A 21729-nucleotide genomic window follows, 5' to 3' on the forward strand; every position below is an offset into this window, starting at 1 on the left:
CTAACCTGCCTGTCTTTGGGAGAAACTGGAGCACCCAGAGGAAACCCACCCAGACACGGGGAGAACATGCAAACTCCACACAGAAAGGCCCTCGCCAGCTACTGGGCTCGAACCCAGGACCTTCTTGCTGTGAAGCAGCAGTGCTAACCACTACACCACCGTGCCGCCTCAAACCACATAGAATATCCACAAAAAATCCTGGATCTGCATATATATCCAGATTTGCATAAAAATCTACTCAATTGTTATTTGGTTCATGGCTCACCTTTCCTCAAAATTTCATCAAAATCCATTTACTAGTTTTTAAGTTACATTGGAAACAGGAAAAAAAATCCTGGATCCTGAGTCCACATACATATTCAGATTTGCATCAAAATCTACTCAATTGTTCCTTGGCCCGTGGCCCACCGTTCCTCAAAATTTCATCAAAATCTGTTTACTACTTTTTATAATAATAATAATAATAATAATAATAATAATAATAATAATAATAATAATAATGTTTATTACTTATATATAAACAATACTGTCCAGATCACTTCTACATCCATAGAAACCCCTCTGAAAGTATACTGTGTGCACTGACTATCAGCATCAGTACTTTACAGCGAACTGCTAGCTACACATAGTTAAAATGGCTCTTGTGCAATATACTGACTTACTTGTGCAATACTACCCGGGTAATACTGGTAATAATACCTGTGGAGTACTTACACGTGCAATTCCACCTTTATAATACACTTATGCTAACTATATATCTGCAAACCTGTTAATTTATGCAAATTTGTTAATTTTTTTATCTCAAAATTTGTCGTTTATTTCTTTTATATATATCCATTTTTGTATACTTAGTACTTTTGCACTACTCCTTCACTGCCTTATCTTTTTCTCTTTATATATATTTTGCTGCTGTAACAATGTAAATTTCCCCTTGTGGGATAATAAAAGGCGATCTTATCTTATATAGCGTATTTTAAATGAATATATGATCAAATGTGCTTAAAATATCATACATAAATAAAAGAATACAAATGAAGGTGGCACGGTGGTGTAGTGGTTAGCACTGTTGCCTCACAGCAAGAAGATCCTGGGTTCGAGCCCAGTGGCTGGCAAGGGCCTTTCTGTGTGGAGTTTGCATGTTCTCCCCGTGTCTGCATGGGTTTCCTTTGGGTGCTCCGGTTTCCCCCAAAGACATGTAGGTTAGGCTAATTGGTGGCTCTAAACTGACCATAGATGTGAGTGTGAATGGTTGTCTGTGTCTCTGTGTCAGCCCTGTGATGACCTGGTGACTTGTCCAGGGTGTACCCCGCCTTTCGCCCGTAGTCAGCTGGGATAGGCTCCAGCTTGCCTGCGACCCTGTAGAACAGGATAAAGTGACTAGAGATAATGAGATGATATAAAATTCTGAAAAATATCAATTATTAAAAGCTGAATTAATGTAATGTGTCTTAAGTAAAGATTTAAAACTAGATGCATTATCAGCATCTCTAATTAACTTTGGCAGTGTATTCCAAAGCTTTGGAACTGCCGATGTGAATGCACTATCACCTAATATCTTTTTAGTTATGAATGATAACGGTTTCAAAAAAAGCTCATTATTAGAGCTTAAACTATACTTGGACATCTCTTTGATCTCAATTAAACTAGATATATAATTGGGGGCACAGTCCTTAAAAGCTTTAAAAGTAATGACTAAAATTTTAAAATGAATCCTTAATCTAACTGGCAGCCAGTGCAAGGAACATAAAATTGGTGTAATATGAGAAAATCTAGGAACAATACAAATTAGTCTGGCTACTGCATTCTGAACTTTTTTTTTGAGTTACACTGGGAACAAACAAACAAACGGAGGTGAAAACCTTATTCATAGCATGGAGTCTACAAGATGTTGGAAACATTCCTCTGAGATACTGGTCCATGTTCACATGATTTTATCATACAATTCTTGCAGATTTTTCGTGTACACGTTCATGCTGCAAATCTCCCGGTCTACCACATCCCAAAGGTGTTCTATTGGATTCAGATCTGTTGACTGGGGAGGGCACTGAAGAACATCGAGCTCATTGTCATGTTCATGAAATCGATTTGAGACAACCATATGGTTTGTGATATGGCGCATTATCATGCTGGAAGTAACCATTAGAAGATGGTTAATTGTGGTCATGACGGGATGCACGTGGTCAGCAACAATACTCAAATAGGCTGTGGCATTCAAATGATGATTGATTGGTATTAACAGGCCCAAAGTGTGCCAAGAAAACATTCCCCACACCATTACACTACCTCCACCAGCCTGGACTGTTGACACAATGCAGATTGGGTTCATGGATTCATGCTACTGATGCCAAATTCTGACCCTCCCATCTGTGTGCCTTAGTAGAAATTGGGATTCATCAGAGGAGGCTGCATTTTTCCAGTCTTCACCTGTCCAGTTTTGGTGAGTCTGTGCCCACTGCAGCCTCAGCTGCAGCCTCAGTTCTAGGATGACAGAAATGGAACCTGACGTGGGCTTCTACTGTTCTAGCCCATCCACCTCAAGGTTCAGTGTGTTGTGCATTCTAATATCATAGATAGATAGATAGATAGATAGATAGATAGATAGATAGATAGATAGATAGATAGATAGATAGATAATGACATGATGATACTATCAAATATTATTGGACTTGTGATCACTTGAATAGAATGGTTTTACAAATTATAGGCTAGTAATGTGTTTCCTATAAGACGTGTTTCGAATCTCCAGCTCCACTTTGTTTTGAAAACTGCTGGGGATAAAAACCATCTGTTTGATTATAGATCAGGGCAGTATGGAGGTGCAGTAGTCAACACTGTTTCCTCACAGCAAAAAGGTTCTGGATTCGAACCCAGTGGCCGACTGAGGCCTTTCTGCATGGAGTTTCTGCATGTTCTCCCCATGTCTGTGTGGATTTCCTCAGGGTGCTCCAGTTTCCTCCCACAGTCCAAAGACATGTGGATTAGGTCAATTGGCTACTCTAAAGTGCCCATAAGTGTGAATGTGAATAGCTGTTCGTCTCTGTGTTAGCCCTGCAATAGTTTGGCAACCTGCCCAGGATGTACCTCGCCTCTCGTGTGAAATCAGCTGGGATTGGTTCCAGCTTCCCCCATGACCTCGACAGATCAGCGATATAGATGATGAATGGACAGATGGATTGAAGATTCACACCGAAAGCATTTGTAAAGTGTTTGGACTCTGTATAGAAACCAAAGATCAGCAATTAAATCCAAGCCAGCTTTTAAAACACAACAACCATGGAATGATGGATGCCTTTTAAAATTTTACTGAAATGGTTTACATCACATACATACTGTCTTTAAAGCCCTTTAGCATGACTCAAAAGTAAAGAGAGAGATTTTGCAGGTTGAATAACCTGGCCATCATAATGCCAACTTTTGTGGAAAAAAAAAATCACATTTCACATCTGAGCCTATGTTTTTCCATACAAGATTACGTGAGTAATATGTGATCACGTTGAAAACATGTGAAGGTGCATTTCGCCATACCTTCAAGTAAGACAGACATTGAATGAATAAAATTTTATAATATGAGCATGGGAGCGGCACGGTGGTGTAGTGGTTAGCGCTGTCGCCTCACAGCAAGAAGGTCCTGGGTTCGAGCCCCGGGGCCGGCGAGGGCCTTTCTGTGTGGAGTTTGCATGTTCTCCCCGTGTCCGCGTGGGTTTCCTCCGGCTGCTCCGGTTTCCCCCACAGTCCAAAGACATGCAGGTTAGGTTAACTGGTGACTCTAAATTGACCGTAGGTGTGAATGTGAGTGTGAATGGTTGTCTGTGTCTATGTGTCAGCCCTGTGATGACCTGGCGACTTGTCCAGGGTGTACCCCGCCTTTCGCCCATAGTCAGCTGGGATAGGCTCCAGCTTGCCTGCGACCCTGTAGAAGGATAAAGCGGCTAGAGATAATGAGATGAGATGAATATGAGCATGGAAAAATAAAACCATATTCCCTATATGTGGAAAAATTACCACATGAAAGTAAATTAATCATGTGAAATAGTAACATTTGGAAAACTGAAAATATATACACTTGTGGAAAAATGTGTGAAACTTCACATGTAAAGTTTGTGACTTTCCTGTAAAGGAGCCAGCCAGTTTAACGCCTCACTCTATATTCATGTAGGCCACTATTTTATGATACTAGTTTTGCAGGGTTTAGGGTTCAATCCCAAACTTGGTTTACTATCTGTGTGGAGTTTCTTTGCATATTCTCTGGTTTTGTCACGATGCAGGCACTTATGGATGAATGCGCAGAAGAGTAGTGAGGAGCAAACAGTGTGTGAGCCAAAACATGAGACGAGAATCAGAGTCGTAGAACTAGTGAGGGTCGGGCAATTGGCAAACAGTATTAAAGGGAAAAGACAATAGAGTAAACGTGAAAGAGAGAAGTAAAAGTCAGAAGACCGCGAGTCAGTCAGAAACAACAAGGCTTGATATGAACCGGGGATAGCAGAACAATACTTTGCATTGAAGTGGTATGAGTGTGAGGTTTAAATACAACCCCGATTCCAAAAAAGTTGGGATAAAGTACAAATTGTAAATAAAAACAGAATGCAATAATTTACAAATCTCAAAAACTGATATTGTATTCACAATAGAACATAGACAAAATATCAAATGTCGAAAGTGAGACATTTTAAAATTTCATGCCAAATATTGGCTCATTTGAAATTTCATGACAGCAACACATCTCAAAAAAGTTGGGACAGGGGCAATAAGAGGCTGGAAAAGTTAAAGGTACAAAAAAGGAACAGCTGGAGGACCAAATTGCAACTCATTGGGTCAATTGGCAATAGGTTATTAACATGACTGGGTATAAAAAGAGCATCTTGGAGTGGCAGCGGTTCTCAGAAGTAAAGGTGGGAAGAGGATCACCAATCCCCCTAATTCTGCACCGACAAATAGTGGAGCAATATCAGAAAGGAGTTCGACGGTGTAAAATTGCAAAGAGTTTGAACATATCATCATCTACAGTGTATGATATCATCAAAAGATTCAGAGAATCTGGAAGAATCTCTGTGCGTAAGGGTCAAGGGCGGAAAACCATACTGGGTGCCCGTGATCTTCGGGCCCTTAGACGGCACTGCATCACATACAGGCATGCTTCTGTATTGGAAATCACAAAATGGGCTCAGGAATATTTCCAGAGAATATTATCTGTGAACACAATTCACCATGCCAACCGCCGTTGCCAGCTAAAACTCAGTTCAAAGAAGAAGCCATATCTAAACATGATCCAGAGTCGCAGACGTCTTCTCTGGGCCAAGGCTCATTTAAAATGGACTGTGGCAAAGTGGAAAACTGTTCTGTGGTCAGACGAATCAAAATTTGAAGTTCTTTATGGAAATCAGGGACGCCATGTCATTCGGACTAAAGAGGAGAAGGACGACCCAAGTTGTTATCAGCGCTCAGTTCAGAAGCCTGCATCTCTGATGGTATGGGGTTGCATTAGTGTGTGTGGCATGGGCAGCTTACATATCTGGAAAGACACCATCAATGCTGAAAGGTATATCCAGGTTCTAGAGCAACATATGCTCCCATCCAGATGATTTCTCTTTCAGGGAAGACCTTGCATTTTCCAACATGACAATGCCAAACCACATACTGCATCAATTACAGCATCATGGCTGCGTAGAAGAAGGGTCCGGGTACTGAACTGGCCAGCCTGCAGTCCAGATCTTTCACCCACAGAAAACATTTGGCGCATCATAAAATGGAATATACGACAAAAAAGACCTAAGACACTTGAGCAACTAGAATCCTACATTAGACAAGAATGGGTTAACATTCCTATCCCTAAATTTGAGCAACTTGTCTCCTCAGTCCCCTGACGTTTACAGACTGTTGTAAAGAGAAAAGGGGATGTCTCACAGTGGTAAACATGGCCTTGTCCCAACTTTTTTGAGATGTGGTGTTGTCATGAAATTTAAAATCACCTAATTTTTCTCTTTAAATGTTACATTTTCTCAGTTTAAACATTTGATATGCCATCTATGTTCTCATCTCATCTCATCTCATCATCTTTAGCCGCTTTATCCTTCTACAGGGTCGCAGGCAAGCTGGAGCCTATCCCAGCTGACTACAGGCGAAAGGCGGGGTACACCCTGGACAAGTCGCCAGGTCATCACAGGGCTGACACATAGACACAGACAACCATTCACACTCACATTCACACCTACGGTCAATTTCGAGTCACCAGTTAACCTAACCTGCATGTCTTTGGACTGTGGGGGAAACCGGAGCAGCCGGAGGAAACCCACGCGGACACGGGGAGAACATGCAAACTCCACACAGAAAGGCCCTCGCCGGCCCCAGGGCTCGAACCCAGGACCTTCTTGCTGTGAGGCGACAGCGCTAACCACTACACCACCGTGCCGCCCTCCATCTATGTTCTATTCTGAATAAAATATGGAATTTTGAAATTTCCACATCATTGCATTCCGTTTTTACTAAGAATTTGTACTTTGTCCCAACTTTTTTGGAATCGGGGTTGTAAGCAGAGGGACTAATTAGAGTGATGAGTGACAGCTGCAGTTAATAGTCAGGAGACAGAGGGCGCTGTGAATTCTGGGAAGTGTAGTTCATGGTGTGCATGTAGTTTGGACGATTTCAGCAGGTTTACTGACAGGTTTCCTTCCACCTCGCAAAAAGATGGCAGTTGGTGGATTGGCTAAGACAAATTGCCCCTACTAGTGAAGGAGTACGTGAATAGGTGTATGCATGGTAGCTTACAATTGACTGGTATCCCATTCAGGGTGTGTTCTTGGGATAGGCTCTGGACCCTGTAACCCAGAACAAGATAAAGGGGTTACTGAAAGTGAGTGAATGAGTTTTAGTGATACGTTAATGTGATAATTAATTATTGTAGATGACACTCTGAGACACTGTGAATATGACTGTGTGAAGTGATTAAAAAAACAAACAAACAAACAAACAAAAAACATTTGGCTCAGTATCTGCAGCATGCAAAGATTTTAACAAACTGCAAAATGTGGTGGGCACAGAAAGAGGTCTGAGCATCCCCAGCATAACATGCCTATGTGTACAGTGTCTTGCAAAACTATTCATCCCCCTTAGTGTTTGTCCTGTTTTGTCACATTACAAGCTGGAATTAAAATGGATGTTTTTTGGGAGGTAGCACCATTTGATTTACACAACATGCCTGCCACTTTAAAGGTGCATATTGTTGTTTTATTGTGGCACAAACAATAATTAAGATGAAAAAAAAGAAAAAGAAATCTGGAGTGTGCATAGGTATTCACCCCCCCCCCCCCCCCCCAAAAAAAAAAAGTCAATACTTTGTAGAGCCACCTTTTGCTGCAATTACAGCTGTAAGTCTCTTAGGGTATATCTCTATTAACTTAGTACATCTAGCCACTGGGATTTTTGCCCATTCCTCAAGGCAAAACTGTTCCAACTCATTCAAGTTAGTTGGGTTGCGTTGGTGTACAGCAATCTGCAAGTTATGCTACAGATTCTCAATTGGATTGAGGTCTGGGCTTTGAGTAACCCATCCCAAGACATTTAAATGTTTCCCTTTAAATCACTCCAGTGTAGCTTTAGCAGTATGTTTAGGGTCATTGTCCTGCTGGACCGTGAACCTTCGTCCCAGTCTCGAACCTCTGCCTGACTCAAACAGGTTTTCCTCCAGAATTGCCCTGCATTTAGTGCCATCCATCTTTCCTTCAGTCCTGACCAGCTTTCCTGTCCCTGCAGATGAAAAATATCCCCACAGCATGATGCTGCCACCATCATGCTTCACTGTAGGAATGGTGTTCTCAGGGTGTTGGGTTTGCGCCACACCTGGCATTTCTCATGATGGCCAAAAAGATCAATTTTAGTCTCATTTGACCACGGAATCTTCTTCCATGTGTTTGGGGAGTCTGCCACATGCTGCTGGGCAAACTCCAAACACATTTTCTTAAGCAATGACTTTTTCTGGCCACTTTTCCATAAAACCCCACTCTGTGGACCGTATGGTTTAAAGTGGTCCTGTGGACAGATACTCCCATCTCCACTGTGGATCTTTCCAGCTCCTTCAGTGTTATCTTTGGTGTGTTTGTTGCATCTCTGATTAATGCCCTCCTTGCTTAGTCTGTGAGTTTTGGTGGGCGGCCTTCTCTTGTCAGGTTTGTAGTGGTGCCATATTCTTTCCATTTTGCTATAATGGATTTAATGTTGCTCCCTGGGATATTCAAAGTTTGGGATATTTTTTATGACCCAACCCTGATCTATAATTTTCCACAACTTTGTCTCTGACCTGTTTGGAGGCTCCTTGGTTTTCATGTTGCTTGCTTAGTAGTGTTGCAGAGTCAGGGTCCTTCCAGAACAGGTTGATTTATACAGACATCATGTGACAGATCATGTGACACTTTGATTGCACACAGGTGGCTCTTAATCAACTAATTATGTGACTTATGAAGTGAATTGGTTGGACCAGCTCTTATTTAGGAGTTTCATACGAAAGGGGGTGAATACCTATGCACACTCCAGATTTCTGTTTTTTTCATCTTAATTGTTGTTTGTGTCACAATAAAACAACAGTTTTCATCTTTAAAGTGGTAGACATGTTGTGTAAATCAAATGGTGCTAACCCTCCAAAAATCCATTTTAATTCCGTCTTGTAATGCGACAAAACAGGACAAACACCAAGGGGGATGAATAGTTTTGCAAGGCACTGTAGTTCAATAATGTAAAACAAGTGTAACTAATGTCAACTTGAAACTATTAATCCCGTTAAGCCCACAAGAGTGGTCAAAAATCTTGGCATATTATTTGACCCAGATCTCAATTTTGACTCGCATATTAAATGCCGGGTGGCACGGTGGTGTAGTGGTTAGCGCTGTCGCCTCACAGCAAGAAGGTCCTGGGTTCGAGCCCCGGGGCCGGCGAGGGCCTTTCTGTGCGGAGTTTGCATGTTCTCCCCGTGTCCGCGTGGGTTTCCTCCGGGTGCTCCGGTTTCCCCCACAGTCCAAAGACATGCAGGTTAGGTTAACCGGTGACTCTAAATTGACCGTAGGTGTGAGTGTGAATGGTTGTCTGTGTCTATGTGTCAGCCCTGCGATGACCTGGCGACTTGTCCAGGGTGTACCCCGCCTTTCGCCCGTAGTCAGCTGGGATAGGCTCCAGCTTGCCTGCGACCCTGTAGAAGGATAAAGCAGCTAGAGATAATGAGATGAGATGAGATGAGATATTAAATGCCTCATTAAAGGAACAGTCCACCGTACTTCCATAATGAAATATGTTCTTTTCTGAATTGAGACGAGCTGATCCGTACCTCTCCGAGCTTTGCGCGACCTCCCAGTCAGTCAGACGCGCTGTTACTCCTGTTTACTCCCGTTAGCAATGTAGCTAGGCTCAGTATGGCCAACGGTATTTTTTGGGGCTGTAGTTAGATGCGACCAAACTCTTCCACGTTTTTCCTGTTTACATAGGTTTATATGACCAGTGACATGAAACAAAGTTCAGTTACACAAATTGAAACGTGGCGATTTTCTATGCTATGGAAAGTCCGCACTATAATGACAGGCGTACTAACACCTTCTGCGCGCTTCGACAGCGCATTGATACCTTCACTTCTGAGACCACACCTCATGGCCCACTTGTCTGGGGCAGTTCGGGATCGGGAAGATACACGAGAATGGCCAACGCCTGCTTGAACTTTGCTGCCATCACGGCCTCTGTCAGCAACACATTCTTCAACACAAAACCCCAACACAAAGTGTCCTGGAGACATCCCAGATCTAAACATTGGCACCAGCTTGACCTGATCCTGACCAGACGCTCCAGTCTGCCAAGCATCGCCGTCACACGCAGCTATCAGAGCGCTGACTGTGACATGGACCATTCTCTGGTATGCAGCAAGGTTAAACTGTGGCCAAAGAGACTGCAATGCTCAAAGAGGGAAGGTAGGCCGTGCATCGACATCGGCAAGATTCATGACCAGAAGAAAGTAGAGGAATTTGCGCAAATGTTGAGCAACTCCCTACCAGGTCCACCCGATGCGGACGCTCATGACAGGTGGGAGCATTTCAAGACCGCTGTCCATAGAGCTGCCTTGTCTACATTCGGTAAGAAAACAAACAAGACCGCCGACTGGTTTGAAACTCACTCGGAGGAACTGATACCTCTCATAGAGGCGAAACGGAAAGCACTAGCAGCATACAAGGAATGTCCCAGTGAAAGTAAGCAGCAAGCTCTTCGAGCTGCCCGGGGAAAAGTTCAGCAAATGGCAAGGAGATGTGCCAATGACTACTGGCTCCAGCTCTGCTCCCAGATACAACTAGCAGCTGATATGGGCAACATCAAGGGGATGTATGATGGCATCAAGCAAGTATTAGGCCCAGCACAGAAGGAAACCACTCCTTTGAAGTCCACTACAGGCGAGGTCATCCACGACTGGGCACAACAAATGGAGTGTTGGATGCAGCACTACTCTGAATTGTATTCCCCAAAAAACCTAGTGGCTGAAGAGGCGCTGAACGCAATTGATGCCCTACCCATGTTGATGGAATTAGACAGTGAACCAACCCTCACAGAACTTGGCGACACCTTGGACTGCCTTGTTTCTGGCAAAGCTCCAGGGAAAGATGGCATCCCTGTGGAGGTCCTCAAGTGTAGCAAAAGGACCATTATACATGAGCTACATGAAATACTCTGTGCTTGCTGGAGAGAGGATGAAGTTCCACAGGACATGAGAGATGCTAACATCTTCACGCTGTACAAAAACAAAGGGGACAGAAGTGACTGCAACAACTACCGCAGTATCTCTCTCCTCAGCGTAGTCGGGAAGCTATTTGCTCGTGTTGCACTAAAAAGACTTCAGATACTTGCGGACCAAGTGTATCCTGAATCACAGTGTGGCTTTCGAGCCAACAGGTCCACCGTCGATATGATATTCTCCCTCCGCCAGCTTCAGGAGAAGTGCAAAGAGCAGCAGAAGCCACTGTTTATTGCCTTCATTGATCTCACGAAGGCCTTCGACCTGGTCAGTAGGGACGGCTTATTCAAGATCCTTTCGAAGATTGGATCGTCCACCCAAACTTCTTAGCATTGTCAAGTCTTTTCATGACAATATCAAAGGAACTGTGATCTTCGACGGATCAACTTCAGACCCATTTGAAATCCGAAGTGGTGTGAAGCAGGGCCTTGTTTGGCATTTTCTTTGCTGTTTTGATAAAGTATGCATTCGGGGCTGCAACTGAAGGCATCTATATCTGGAGTAGGTCAGACGGAAAACTCTTCAACCTCTCAAGGTTGAAGGCGAAGTCAAAAGTCCAGCTGAAGAGGCTGCGCGATTTCCTGTTTGCCGATGATACAGCAATCACCACCCATTCCAGCGAAGACCTACAAACTCTTATCAATCGTTTTAGTAGTGCCTGTCAGGATTTTGGGCTCACTATCAGCCTTAAGAAAACGCAAGTCATGCGTCAGGGCACTGACACAACTCCCAGGATTACCATCTCCAATCATGAACTGGAAGTTGTCCATGATTTCGTTTACCTTGGTTCTACTATCTCCGACACGCTCTCTCTGGACTCCGAGCTTAACAAACGCATCAGCAAAGCATCCACTACTATGTCCAGGCTGGGGAAAAGAGTGTGGACCAACAAAAAACTGACAGAGCACACAAAGATTCAGGTTTACTGAGCCTGTGTGCTGAGTATTCTTCTGTACGGTAGTGAATCCTGGACTCTTCGTGCCCCTCAGGAAAGAAAGCTAAATGTCTTCCATATGCACTATCTCCGACGCATTCTCAATGTCACCTGGAAGGACAAACTCCCCAATACCACAATTCTGAAGCGAGCCGCGGTCCCCAGCATGTACGCGCTGTTAAAGCAGAGATGCCTGCGTTGGCTCGGTCATGTTGTGAGGATGGAAGATGGCCGTATTCCGAAAGCTCTACTTTATGGGGAGCTGCTGGATGGGAAGCGTCCAATTGGAAGACCTCAACTATGATTCAAAGATGTCTGTAAGAGGGACATGATAACCCTGGGATTCAACATTCAAAACTGGGAAGCCTTAGCATCTGTGCACTCCATTTGGTGGCAAGCAGTACAACAAGGCCTTTCAAAGTTTGAGGAGACATCAACCCAGCACACAGAGGCGAAGAGACTTAGACAGAAGGCCTGATATCAGAGTGATCAACCAGCTACTGACTACATCTGCCTGCAGTGTGGAAGAGACTGTCATTCTAGGATCAGCCTGTCCAGTCACACTCGAAGCTGCTCCAAACAATCCACCCAAAGTGCGACTCCATTGTCTCTCGAGACTGACGGATGCCAACAATGTCCCATATTGATTACTGTAATTCTCTCTTCATTGACCTCCCTGCAAAGTCCTTTCAAAAATTACAGTACATTAAAAACTCATCAGCCAGAGTTCTTACTCACACAAAATGCACGGCTCATATCACCTCCATCCTCTCTCAGCTACACTGGTTACCAGTCCTGTCCTGGATAAAATTCAAAATACTGCTTCTCACTTTTAAAGCACTACATAACCTGGCTCAGTGAACTCCTGACCCCCTACTCTCCCTCTCTTTCTCATTCTGGTTCTCTCAGGTCCTCTTCCTGTAACCTACTTACTGTCCCATGTCCCAGACTATACATCTTGGAAGGCAGGTCCTTCAGTGCCATGGCCCCCAAACTCTGGAATTCTCTCCCTCAATCTCTCCGTGACTGCTCTTCTTTCTCAACCTTCAAATCTGATTTAAAGATTTTTATTTTCCATGAATACTTCTCTTCCTCCTCCTCTGTTTAGTCTAGCAAAAAAAAAAAAAGTCTTGTAAAGTGACCTTAGGTCCATGAAAGGCTCTATATAAATTAAACTTCTCATCTCATTATCTCTAGCCGCTTTATCCTTCTACAGGGTCGCAGGCAAGCTGGAGCCTATCCCAGCTGACTACGGGCGAAAGGCGGGGTACACCCTGGACAAGTCGCCAGGTCATCACAGGGCTGACACATAGACACAGACAACCATTCACACTCACATTCACACCTACGGTCAATGTAGAGTCACTAGTTAACCTAACCTGCATGTCTTTGGACTGTGGGGGAAACCGGAGCACCCGGAGGAAACCCACGCGGACACAGGGAGAACATGCAAACTCCACACAGAAAGGCCCTCGCCGGCCACGGGGCTCGAACCCGGACCTTCTTGCTGTGAGGCAACAGCGCTAACCACTACACCACCGTGCCACCCTAAATTAAACTTTATTATTATTATTATTGGTGGCATGGTGGTGTAGTGGTTAGCGCTGTCGCCTCACAGCAAGAAGGTCCGGGTTCGAGCCCCGTGGCCAGCGGGGGCCTTTCTGTGCGGAGTTTGCATGTTCTCCCCGTGTCTGCGTGGGTTTCCTCCGGGTGCTCCGGTTTCCCCCACAGTCCAAAGACATGCAGGTTAGGTTAACTGGTGACTCTAAATTGACCGTAGGTGTGAATGTGAGTGTGAATGGTTGTCTGTGTCTCTGTGTCAGCCCTGTGATGACCTGGCGACTTGTCCAGGGTGTACCCCGCCTTTCGCCTGTTGTCAGCTGGGATAGGCTCCAGCTTGGCTGCGACCCTGTAGAACAGGATAAAGCGGCTAGAGATAATGAGATGAGATATTCGTAGATAAAGAGTTGATACATTTATTTTACATTGACAAACCTTTTAAGACAGTGTAATTAGTTTGGGTTTTATGGGTGCAAAGCTCAGAAAAAAAAAACCCTGAACATCCTTTCAACACAGTATTGTTTTACTTTGTTACACAATACACAATATCAGGTGTCAGGCAGAAGACAATGGGTTCCCTTTTGAGTCTGGTTAGTCCCAGGGTTTCTTCCTCATGTTGTCTCAGGAAGTTTTTCCATACCACTTCTGCATCTGTCTTGCTCATTACAGGAATCAAAATCCATATCTGGATTTCTGTCACCAAACTTCTTGGTGACAATGCCTGTTATTCAAAGTCCAATCCAAATAAAATTGAATTGAAATTGATAATAATGGGGAAGAATATAATTGAGCCCTCCAATGGATAGGCGTCCCGTTCAGGGTGTGTTCCCATCTTGCGCCTGGCGTTCCCAGGTTTGACACTGGATTCACTGTGACACTGATTAAGATAAAGCAGTTACTGAAGATAATGAAAATCTTATGACCAAGATCTTAGGACCCTACATCCTGACTGCAGTTCTACTCAGATAACTGCAATATTTTTTTATATCTATTTGCAAAGTGGAGAGAGGAAGCAGCCAGTGTAAACACTAAAGGATCAGCATTGTTTGCTGACATAGTTTTATAGTTACAGGATTATAACAGTTCAGACTAGAATCTAAAATGACTGTCGGAATAAGAAAGTGTGTTCTGTCCAGGCATGGCTGATCTTAAAGCCAAACAAAACCCAAAAATGAACACTGTTTGCCAATTACAGCAAGTGCCCTGATGCCCCCCCCCCCATTTAAATTAAAAATGAAACAAACAAAAAAAAAAAGGACCAAAAGGTTACTGTTTCGATTCCCTGGACCAGCAAGAATGGCTGAAGTGCCCTTGAGCAAGGCACCTAACCCCCAATCGCCAGGTCATCACAGGGCCGACACATAGACACAGACAACCATTCACACTCACATTCACACCTACGGTCAATTTAGAGTCACCAGTTAACCTAACCTGCATGTCTTTGGACTGTGAGGGAAACCGGAGCACCCGGAGGAAACCCACGCGGACACGGGGGGAACATGCAAACTCTGCACAGAAAGGCCCCCGTCGGCTGCTAGGCTCGAACCCAGAACCTTCTTGATGTGAGGTGACAGTGCTAAGCACTACACCACCGTGCCGCCTTAAATGCCTGTAATGTGATGCTTTATAACAAAAATTTATCCATTTTAAAAGTTACGATATTGCTAAAAATAGGCTTACCTAGATGCAGCTAGTTCCACCGAAACCAGATATCCACTCGTGATGTAACCAGATCACAAGTATGCCGTTTACCTTCGTAACACAGAGCCATCAAATAAAGGCTTCTAATTCTAAAAAAAAAAATCCCTAGGCACCACTGCTCGCTCTCTCTCTCTCTTTGTGTTCACTGCTTCGGATGGGTTAAATGCAGAGAAAGAACTTCACTGTGCTGTAGATGAGAATTGTTCTGTAACCATGCGATTTTTACTGGAAACAAAATCCGCAAATGAACGGACTTCACTTTTATGAAGTATAAATCTAATGTGGCTGACGCACATACAGTACTGACACAGGTACTAGTAAACAATGACTGTTGTCATAGCAATGTGATTCTTGTCATCTAAAAAGATAGCTTTTCTCAGTGAATGAAAACAAAAGCATGTCATAAAAATACAAGGAAATATATATATATATATATATATATATATATATATATATATATATATATATATTCCACCACTGTGAGTAGCCTAGCCATGTAGCATTTATAGGCAGCAAATAGCCTCCTAGCTGGGTATGTGGCTGCTCACTGCTCATTTGTGTATGTGTTTTCACTGCTTCAGTGATCGGTCTTATTTTTTTACAGCCAAACGCTTGACACTTGAATATCTTTAGAGTTGTTTCCAACAATTTACAAGCAATGTATCCACTAGATCTCAGCCTTGGTAAGTCATGTGGTGGGTAAGCGACATCACAATCTTGGATTCTCTCACAAAATTTGTACTCGGAGCGCGATATTTGAACCTCGGAGAGAGTGAGATATCAGCGACATTTTATTTTAAAAGAAAAACAATCCATCTGGACACAGTATGCAGGTAAAAATATGAACAAGTGAACACCTCAAACATGTCTTGTATGGATATTATCAGTCAGTATAAAGGAGTTTCTGTTTTGGGTTTAATGATCTAAAAAGGCCCCTGCTCTATCAAAGATAAAAACATCAGTATTAGGTTACATTTTTGGTAGCCACATTATATTATTATTTTGGCCTTTTGTCGATCCAGATGCAACAGCACCACCAAAGAGAAATAGAGAATGGTATGAAAAAGTGAGGCTGGGGCTGATTTCTTTGTAGCCCAGACTGTAGATTCATGCAGCCCGTCAGTGGTAGTCATATCAGGTGATCACACAGTGATCTCCATTTAGGCTGATATTTTTCAGCCTGCCTCGTTGATGCATCCATAAAACATCATTAGCAGTGATTGAGAAGGCACATGTTAAATACAGTCTCGGGTGTAATAAACATGAACCATTCGGTGAATTATTTGCTCTATTCCCAATATACCTTCCATCCATTATCTGTAGCCGCTTATCCTGTTCTACAGGGTCGCGGGGTACACCCTGGACAAGTTGCCAGGTCATGCAGGGCCAACACATAAACAACCATTCACACCTACGGTCAATTTAGAGCCACCAATTAACCTAACCTGTATGTCTTTGGACTGTGGGGGAAACCGGAGCACCCGGAGGAAACAGACAAAGGGAGAACATGTAAACTCCACACAGCAACGCCCCCGTCAGCCGCTGGGCTCGAACCCAGGACCTTCTTGCTGTGAGGCAACAGTGCTAACCACTACACCACCGTGCTGCCCGCCCAATATACCTTTAGAGGAGAAATCAAATACAGCAGATAAAGTTATTCAATCAAATTATGAATTACAGAAAAGGAAAGATGACAGAACAGTATATTTAGTGCTTTTTTTCCTTTTTGGTTAAACTAAAAAATGACTTTTTAGCATGCTTGGTATTTGAAAGAAACTCGATGTGAACCCTGTAGGATATTATGGACTAGAAACACAAAGAATTGAGTCACAAACACAAGTCCATCTGTGTAATAGTTTGCCCCACATCATTATGCCACTAATGAAATCTCATGGTGTAATGCGTTACTTAGTTTCATTGTTGAGTTATCAATCGATATTATATTCTAGCCTCCCATCCATTATCAGCCATTACTGGTTCTGTTATGTATTTGCACACAAGATTGTTAAATGTAAAAGTCATACATTGATTTATTACCAATCCTAAGAAGTAAAGGCAAGAGACACATTTAAATGAAAATAGTTTTTTTTAATTTCAGTTTTTTTTTTTAAATTTACTGGAATATGGTCACTATGAAATAATCCCCATATCCTTCTTCACTTCGGTTCTGCCAGAATGCGGAGTAAAGTGCTTGAGTGATGGACAGAAGGAAGTCAACCGAGGAGAAATGGTCACAAGTCAGGGTCAACTCTGCATTTTTCAACTCGACACAAACAGCAACACCTTAAACAAACACTGACCACGATGCTCGAACTTTAGGCATACTAATCTGCCTAGTACTGAATCAACAGTGACAGTTTGCAAATGCCTGAACAGTTAAAGCAACACTAGGTATTTGCTGTGCATCTTAGAGAAGCTAAATAGAATGGCAGAGTGGCATTATAATTCGCTAAAATATTTCTCAATAATCAAAAATATACCGTCTGTTACTGAATGACATACAATAAGTTATATTGCCGATTAACATGAGCAAAGGTCACATTCAGATACATTGCTTCTACTACAGACAAAATACTGATTATTTCAAGTGAACATTAAGTTACTTTGCTAATATGACCAAGTAAATGCAACAATTAGAGTAAATGATGAATTGCATATGCAATAAGCAGACTTGTAAAAAAGCAAATATTACCACAAAAATTGTTTTTATAATGTTCATGTTGCGATTACAAATCACAATTTGCATCCCTTCAGCTTTCATGCTACATTTAGGAAAATCATTGGATAATGCCAAAGAATATAATTACAACTTTAAGGCTTTGAGAGACGCATCGTACAATTGTAAAATAATAAAGGTGAGGCTGTCGAGATTCAAGACAACCAATGGAGGAAGAAAAAAAAAAAGGAGGGAGGGAGGGACTGATCAACACGTTGCAGGTATCGTTACATGTTTTGAAAATGGACAATGGAATGTTATTCACACAGAATTATTCAAAGCTCCACAAATATACAAATCAAAGCACAATTTGTATATTGTTAACTCGCTGCATTACAGACCTCACTCATATCACAGTTTCATCAACAGTCAGCACGAGAAGACCTGTTTCATTACTACTTAGGATACAAGTGAAACCATTTTCAGTACAAAGGGGAAAATAGAACAAAATAAAACTCTCAGTACGATACACAATCACTTTTTTACTGCCCTTCACAAAAGGAAGAAGTGACATTGCGTGTAATTTAATATTGAAAATTAAGCAAAACATCCAAATACTAATATCATATCAATTAGATACACAGGCAGCCCATTGCATGGCATGCTCCACTTAAATTATACACTGTACAGGATCAGCTTCTTAAATTTTATTACAGCCACTTCAATATAAATGTGCGAAAGTAAAGTGAGAGAATCACACATTGGTGAGATGCTAGAACCCGTTTCAGTCACCAGGACTCATGGAGCTTTCAAGAAGTGGAGGAGACCAGCTACTCTTTTCATAGAACAGTAGCATATTTTTAAACAAACTTTTTTTAAATTTTTATTTTAAATGCATTTGTTTTACAGTCATTTCAGTCGAGGTTCTTCTCAAAGGTGGCCATTATGTCATGCTGCATGGTCATGTCGAAGACTCCAGACATCTTAAGAGAAGAAAAGGGAGGGAGGGTCACATTTAAATACACGTTAAATATAACTATTAGACATTACCATGTGCAACACCATACCATAGGCTTTACGATATTACATAGCATGCAATTGAGGTTTTTCACCCACGTGACCAAGTCATGTGATGCATCGTTAGGCTGCCATTTTGGAGGTCACGGCTCGAATCAGTTTGAATGCGAGGAAGGCGACAAACGAAAAACATAAAAGAAAAAGGAGCGAGATGCAGAAAACACCTTCACTATCCAGCGACGTAGGGCATTTACAGGGCGAGCAGAGGGAGAGGTATTTGCAAAAATTGAGGTTAGCAGGCTTAGAGAACGACGTTTACCTGCTTCCACCAGGATTGTTCACTGACGTACGGAAGTACACGAAGCCCTCGTCTTTACCTGACTTCGGCCCACATGATCTGTATACCTATGTCGTTAAAAACCCATCGCCATACACAGGTATTGATCTGAAAGCGTATAAGTGTTTGGATGCCTACAAATATTTTGTGTCAGGCTGGGTAACATGCCTACATCAGCGGGTCGTCCCTGGAGCCGGTGGTCGCCATCTGATTACAGCTAAGGTTTGTTCACATTTTCATTTACTTTCGGTCCTCAGGATAAACAAAATGTTATTAAATGTCATTGAAATAACTTCTTAGTCTGTTGAGACATGGCCCGTTATAAATTTGCTGTTACCAGGCAATGACCAAGAACTGTATTATTAGGGTCGGTGTCTGTGTTGTAGCAGTGTACTAGCAGCTAGCTGTTAGCACTAGCTAATGTCAACAACATAGCTAGTATGTTACTGTAGCAATGTTTACGTTCAGTCATTTGGATGACTTAAAACCTTTCAGTCTCAAGTTTTTCCTTTACTGTATTTACTAGTTTACTGTAATTATGATCCGGCAGCTATTTACACCGGATCCAGTGTAAATAGCTGCCGGAGCGCGCTCCAGCTTGCTCCCCCTCAAATTAAGCAGCGCGCTCTGGCTTGCTCCCGGAGTGCTCCGGCCGAGGTTCCGGAGCGCGCTCCGGCTTGTTCCCCCTCAAATTAAGCAGCGCGCTCCGGCTTGCTCCCGGAGCAAGCCGGAGCGCGCTGCTTAATTTGAGGGGGAACAAGCCGGAGCGCGCTCCGGAACCTCGGCCGGAGCACTCCGGGAGCAAGCCAGAGCGCGCTGCTTAATTTGAGGGGGAGCAAGCCGGAGCGCACTCCGGAACCTCGGCCGGAGCACTCCGGGAGCAAGCCAGAGCGCGCTGCTTAATTTGAGGGGGAGCAAGCCGGAGCACGCTCCGGAACCTCGGCCGGAGCACTCCCGGAGCAAGCCGGAGCGCGCTGCTTAATTTGAGGGGGAACAAGCCGGAGCGCGCTCCGGAACCTCGGCCGGAGCACTCCGGGAGCAAGCCAGAGCGCGCTGCTTAATTTGAGGGGGAGCAAGCCGGAGCGCACTCCGGAACCTCGGCCGGAGCACTCCGGGAGCAAGCCAGAGCGCGCTGCTTAATTTGAGGGGGAGCAAGCCGGAGCACGCTCCGGAACCTCGGCCGGAGCACTCCGGGAGCAAGCCGGAGCGCGCTGCTTAATTTGAGGGGGAGCAAGCCGGAGCGCGCTCCAGGACCCTCGGCCGGAGCACTCCGGGAGCAAGCCGGAGCGCGCTGTTTAATTTGAGGGGGAGCAAGCCGGAGCGCGCTCCGGAACCTCGGCCGGAGCACTCCGGGAGCAAGCCGGAGCGTGCTGCTTAATTTGAGGGGGAGCAAGCCGGAGCGCGCTCCGGAACCTCGGCCGGAGCACTCCGGGAGCAAGCCGGAGCGTGCTGCTTAATTTGAGGGGGAGCAAGCCGGAGCGCGCTCCGGAACCTCGGCCGGAGCACTCCGGGAGCAAGCCGGAGCGTGCTGCTTAATTTGAGGGGGAGCAAGCCGGAGCGCGCTCCGGAACCTCGGCCGGAGCACTCCGGGAGCAAGCCGGAGCGTGCTGCTTAATTTGAGGGGGAGCAAGCCATAGCGCGCTCCGGAACCTTGGCCGGAGCACTCCGGGAGCAAGCCGGAGCGTGCTGCTTAATTTGAGGGGGAGCAAGCCGGAGCGCGCTGCTTAATTTGAGGGGGAGCAAGCCGTAGCGCACTCCGGAACCTCGGCCGGAGCACTCCGGGAGCAAGCCGGAGCGTGCTGCTTAATTTGAGGGGGAGCAAGCCGGAGCGCGCTGCTTAATTTGAGGGGGAGCAAGCCGGAGCGCGCTCCAGCAGCTATTTACACTGGATCCGGTGTCTAACACGTTTTTTTTTTCAAGCTGGTTCTCCCTCTCTGTCTGCAGCGTTAGTATGTAGCTTGACCTTCAAAATGGCGGACACCGGGGCGTCACGTGACCCTGTGACGTCAGGTGAAAAACCTCAATAGCATATTACCATAGACTGGGGTGACTGCAGGCTTTCATTCCAGCCAAATACGGCACACTTGATAATTGATTGGAGACGAAGATGAACTGATTAAACAAGCAAAATCAGGTGAGAGTAATGTTTGGTTAGAATCAAAGTCTGTAGCCACACCGGCCCTTTGTGGCAAAGAGTGAAAACCCCGGATAAATAAGAACAATGTGGACATGCTGCATGTTGGCGACACAAATAGCTACCCAATCCCATTAAATATAACTGACTAGTCATTATACAGATGTGTCTTTGTTGGAGCAGCTTAACATACACAGCTAGCGACAGTTAGTAAAATATATTCTTGAATAAAATAAGGCCGGTTTGTACAATCTCTTCCAGAAATGCTGGCTGTGGTTGCAGGTTTTCATTCCAACCAATCAGGATTCCACCCGTTTAATCGGAAAACCCTTGGTCATCAGTCCACCTGAACAGATGGAATAAAAACCTGCAGCCACACTTGCCCTTTATGGATAAAACTGAAACAAGGTAGGTTGCACAAAGAAGTTACATTAGTTGAACATTGCCTGCAACAGATAGTAACAGACAGTGGACTAGCAGTTAACATTTAAAGCAATTCCACAAATTAAACCTTTTCCACAGACTCAAAACTGATGCTGGTTCAGAGAACTGGTCCATGTTTGCCATCAGTCTGAGGAACAAACCTTTCCTTAAATTGGTGCGAGTTTTCTAGCATGAAAATGTTATCGGAAGGATT

The 21729-nt window shown here is 44.0% G+C and overlaps 1 protein-coding gene across 7 annotated transcripts in view; it reads right to left on the reverse strand.

Annotated features, from left to right (window-relative positions):
* Positions 1-17015: 17015 nt before the first annotated feature.
* brdt (bromodomain, testis-specific) overlaps positions 17016-21729 on the reverse strand; it is a 32826-nt gene continuing 28112 nt past the window's right edge. For all 7 annotated transcript variants that reach the window (XM_060919727.1, XM_060919726.1, XM_060919730.1 and 4 more), the window contains one exon: positions 17016-18587. In XM_060919727.1, coding sequence (XP_060775710.1) covers positions 18519-18587 — 69 coding nt within the window. In that variant the 3' untranslated portion in view covers positions 17016-18518. The remainder of the gene's footprint in view (positions 18588-21729) is intronic.

The sequence above is a fragment of the Neoarius graeffei genome, chromosome 4, assembly GCF_027579695.1.
Source record: "Neoarius graeffei isolate fNeoGra1 chromosome 4, fNeoGra1.pri, whole genome shotgun sequence".
NCBI lineage: Eukaryota > Metazoa > Chordata > Actinopteri > Siluriformes > Ariidae > Neoarius > Neoarius graeffei.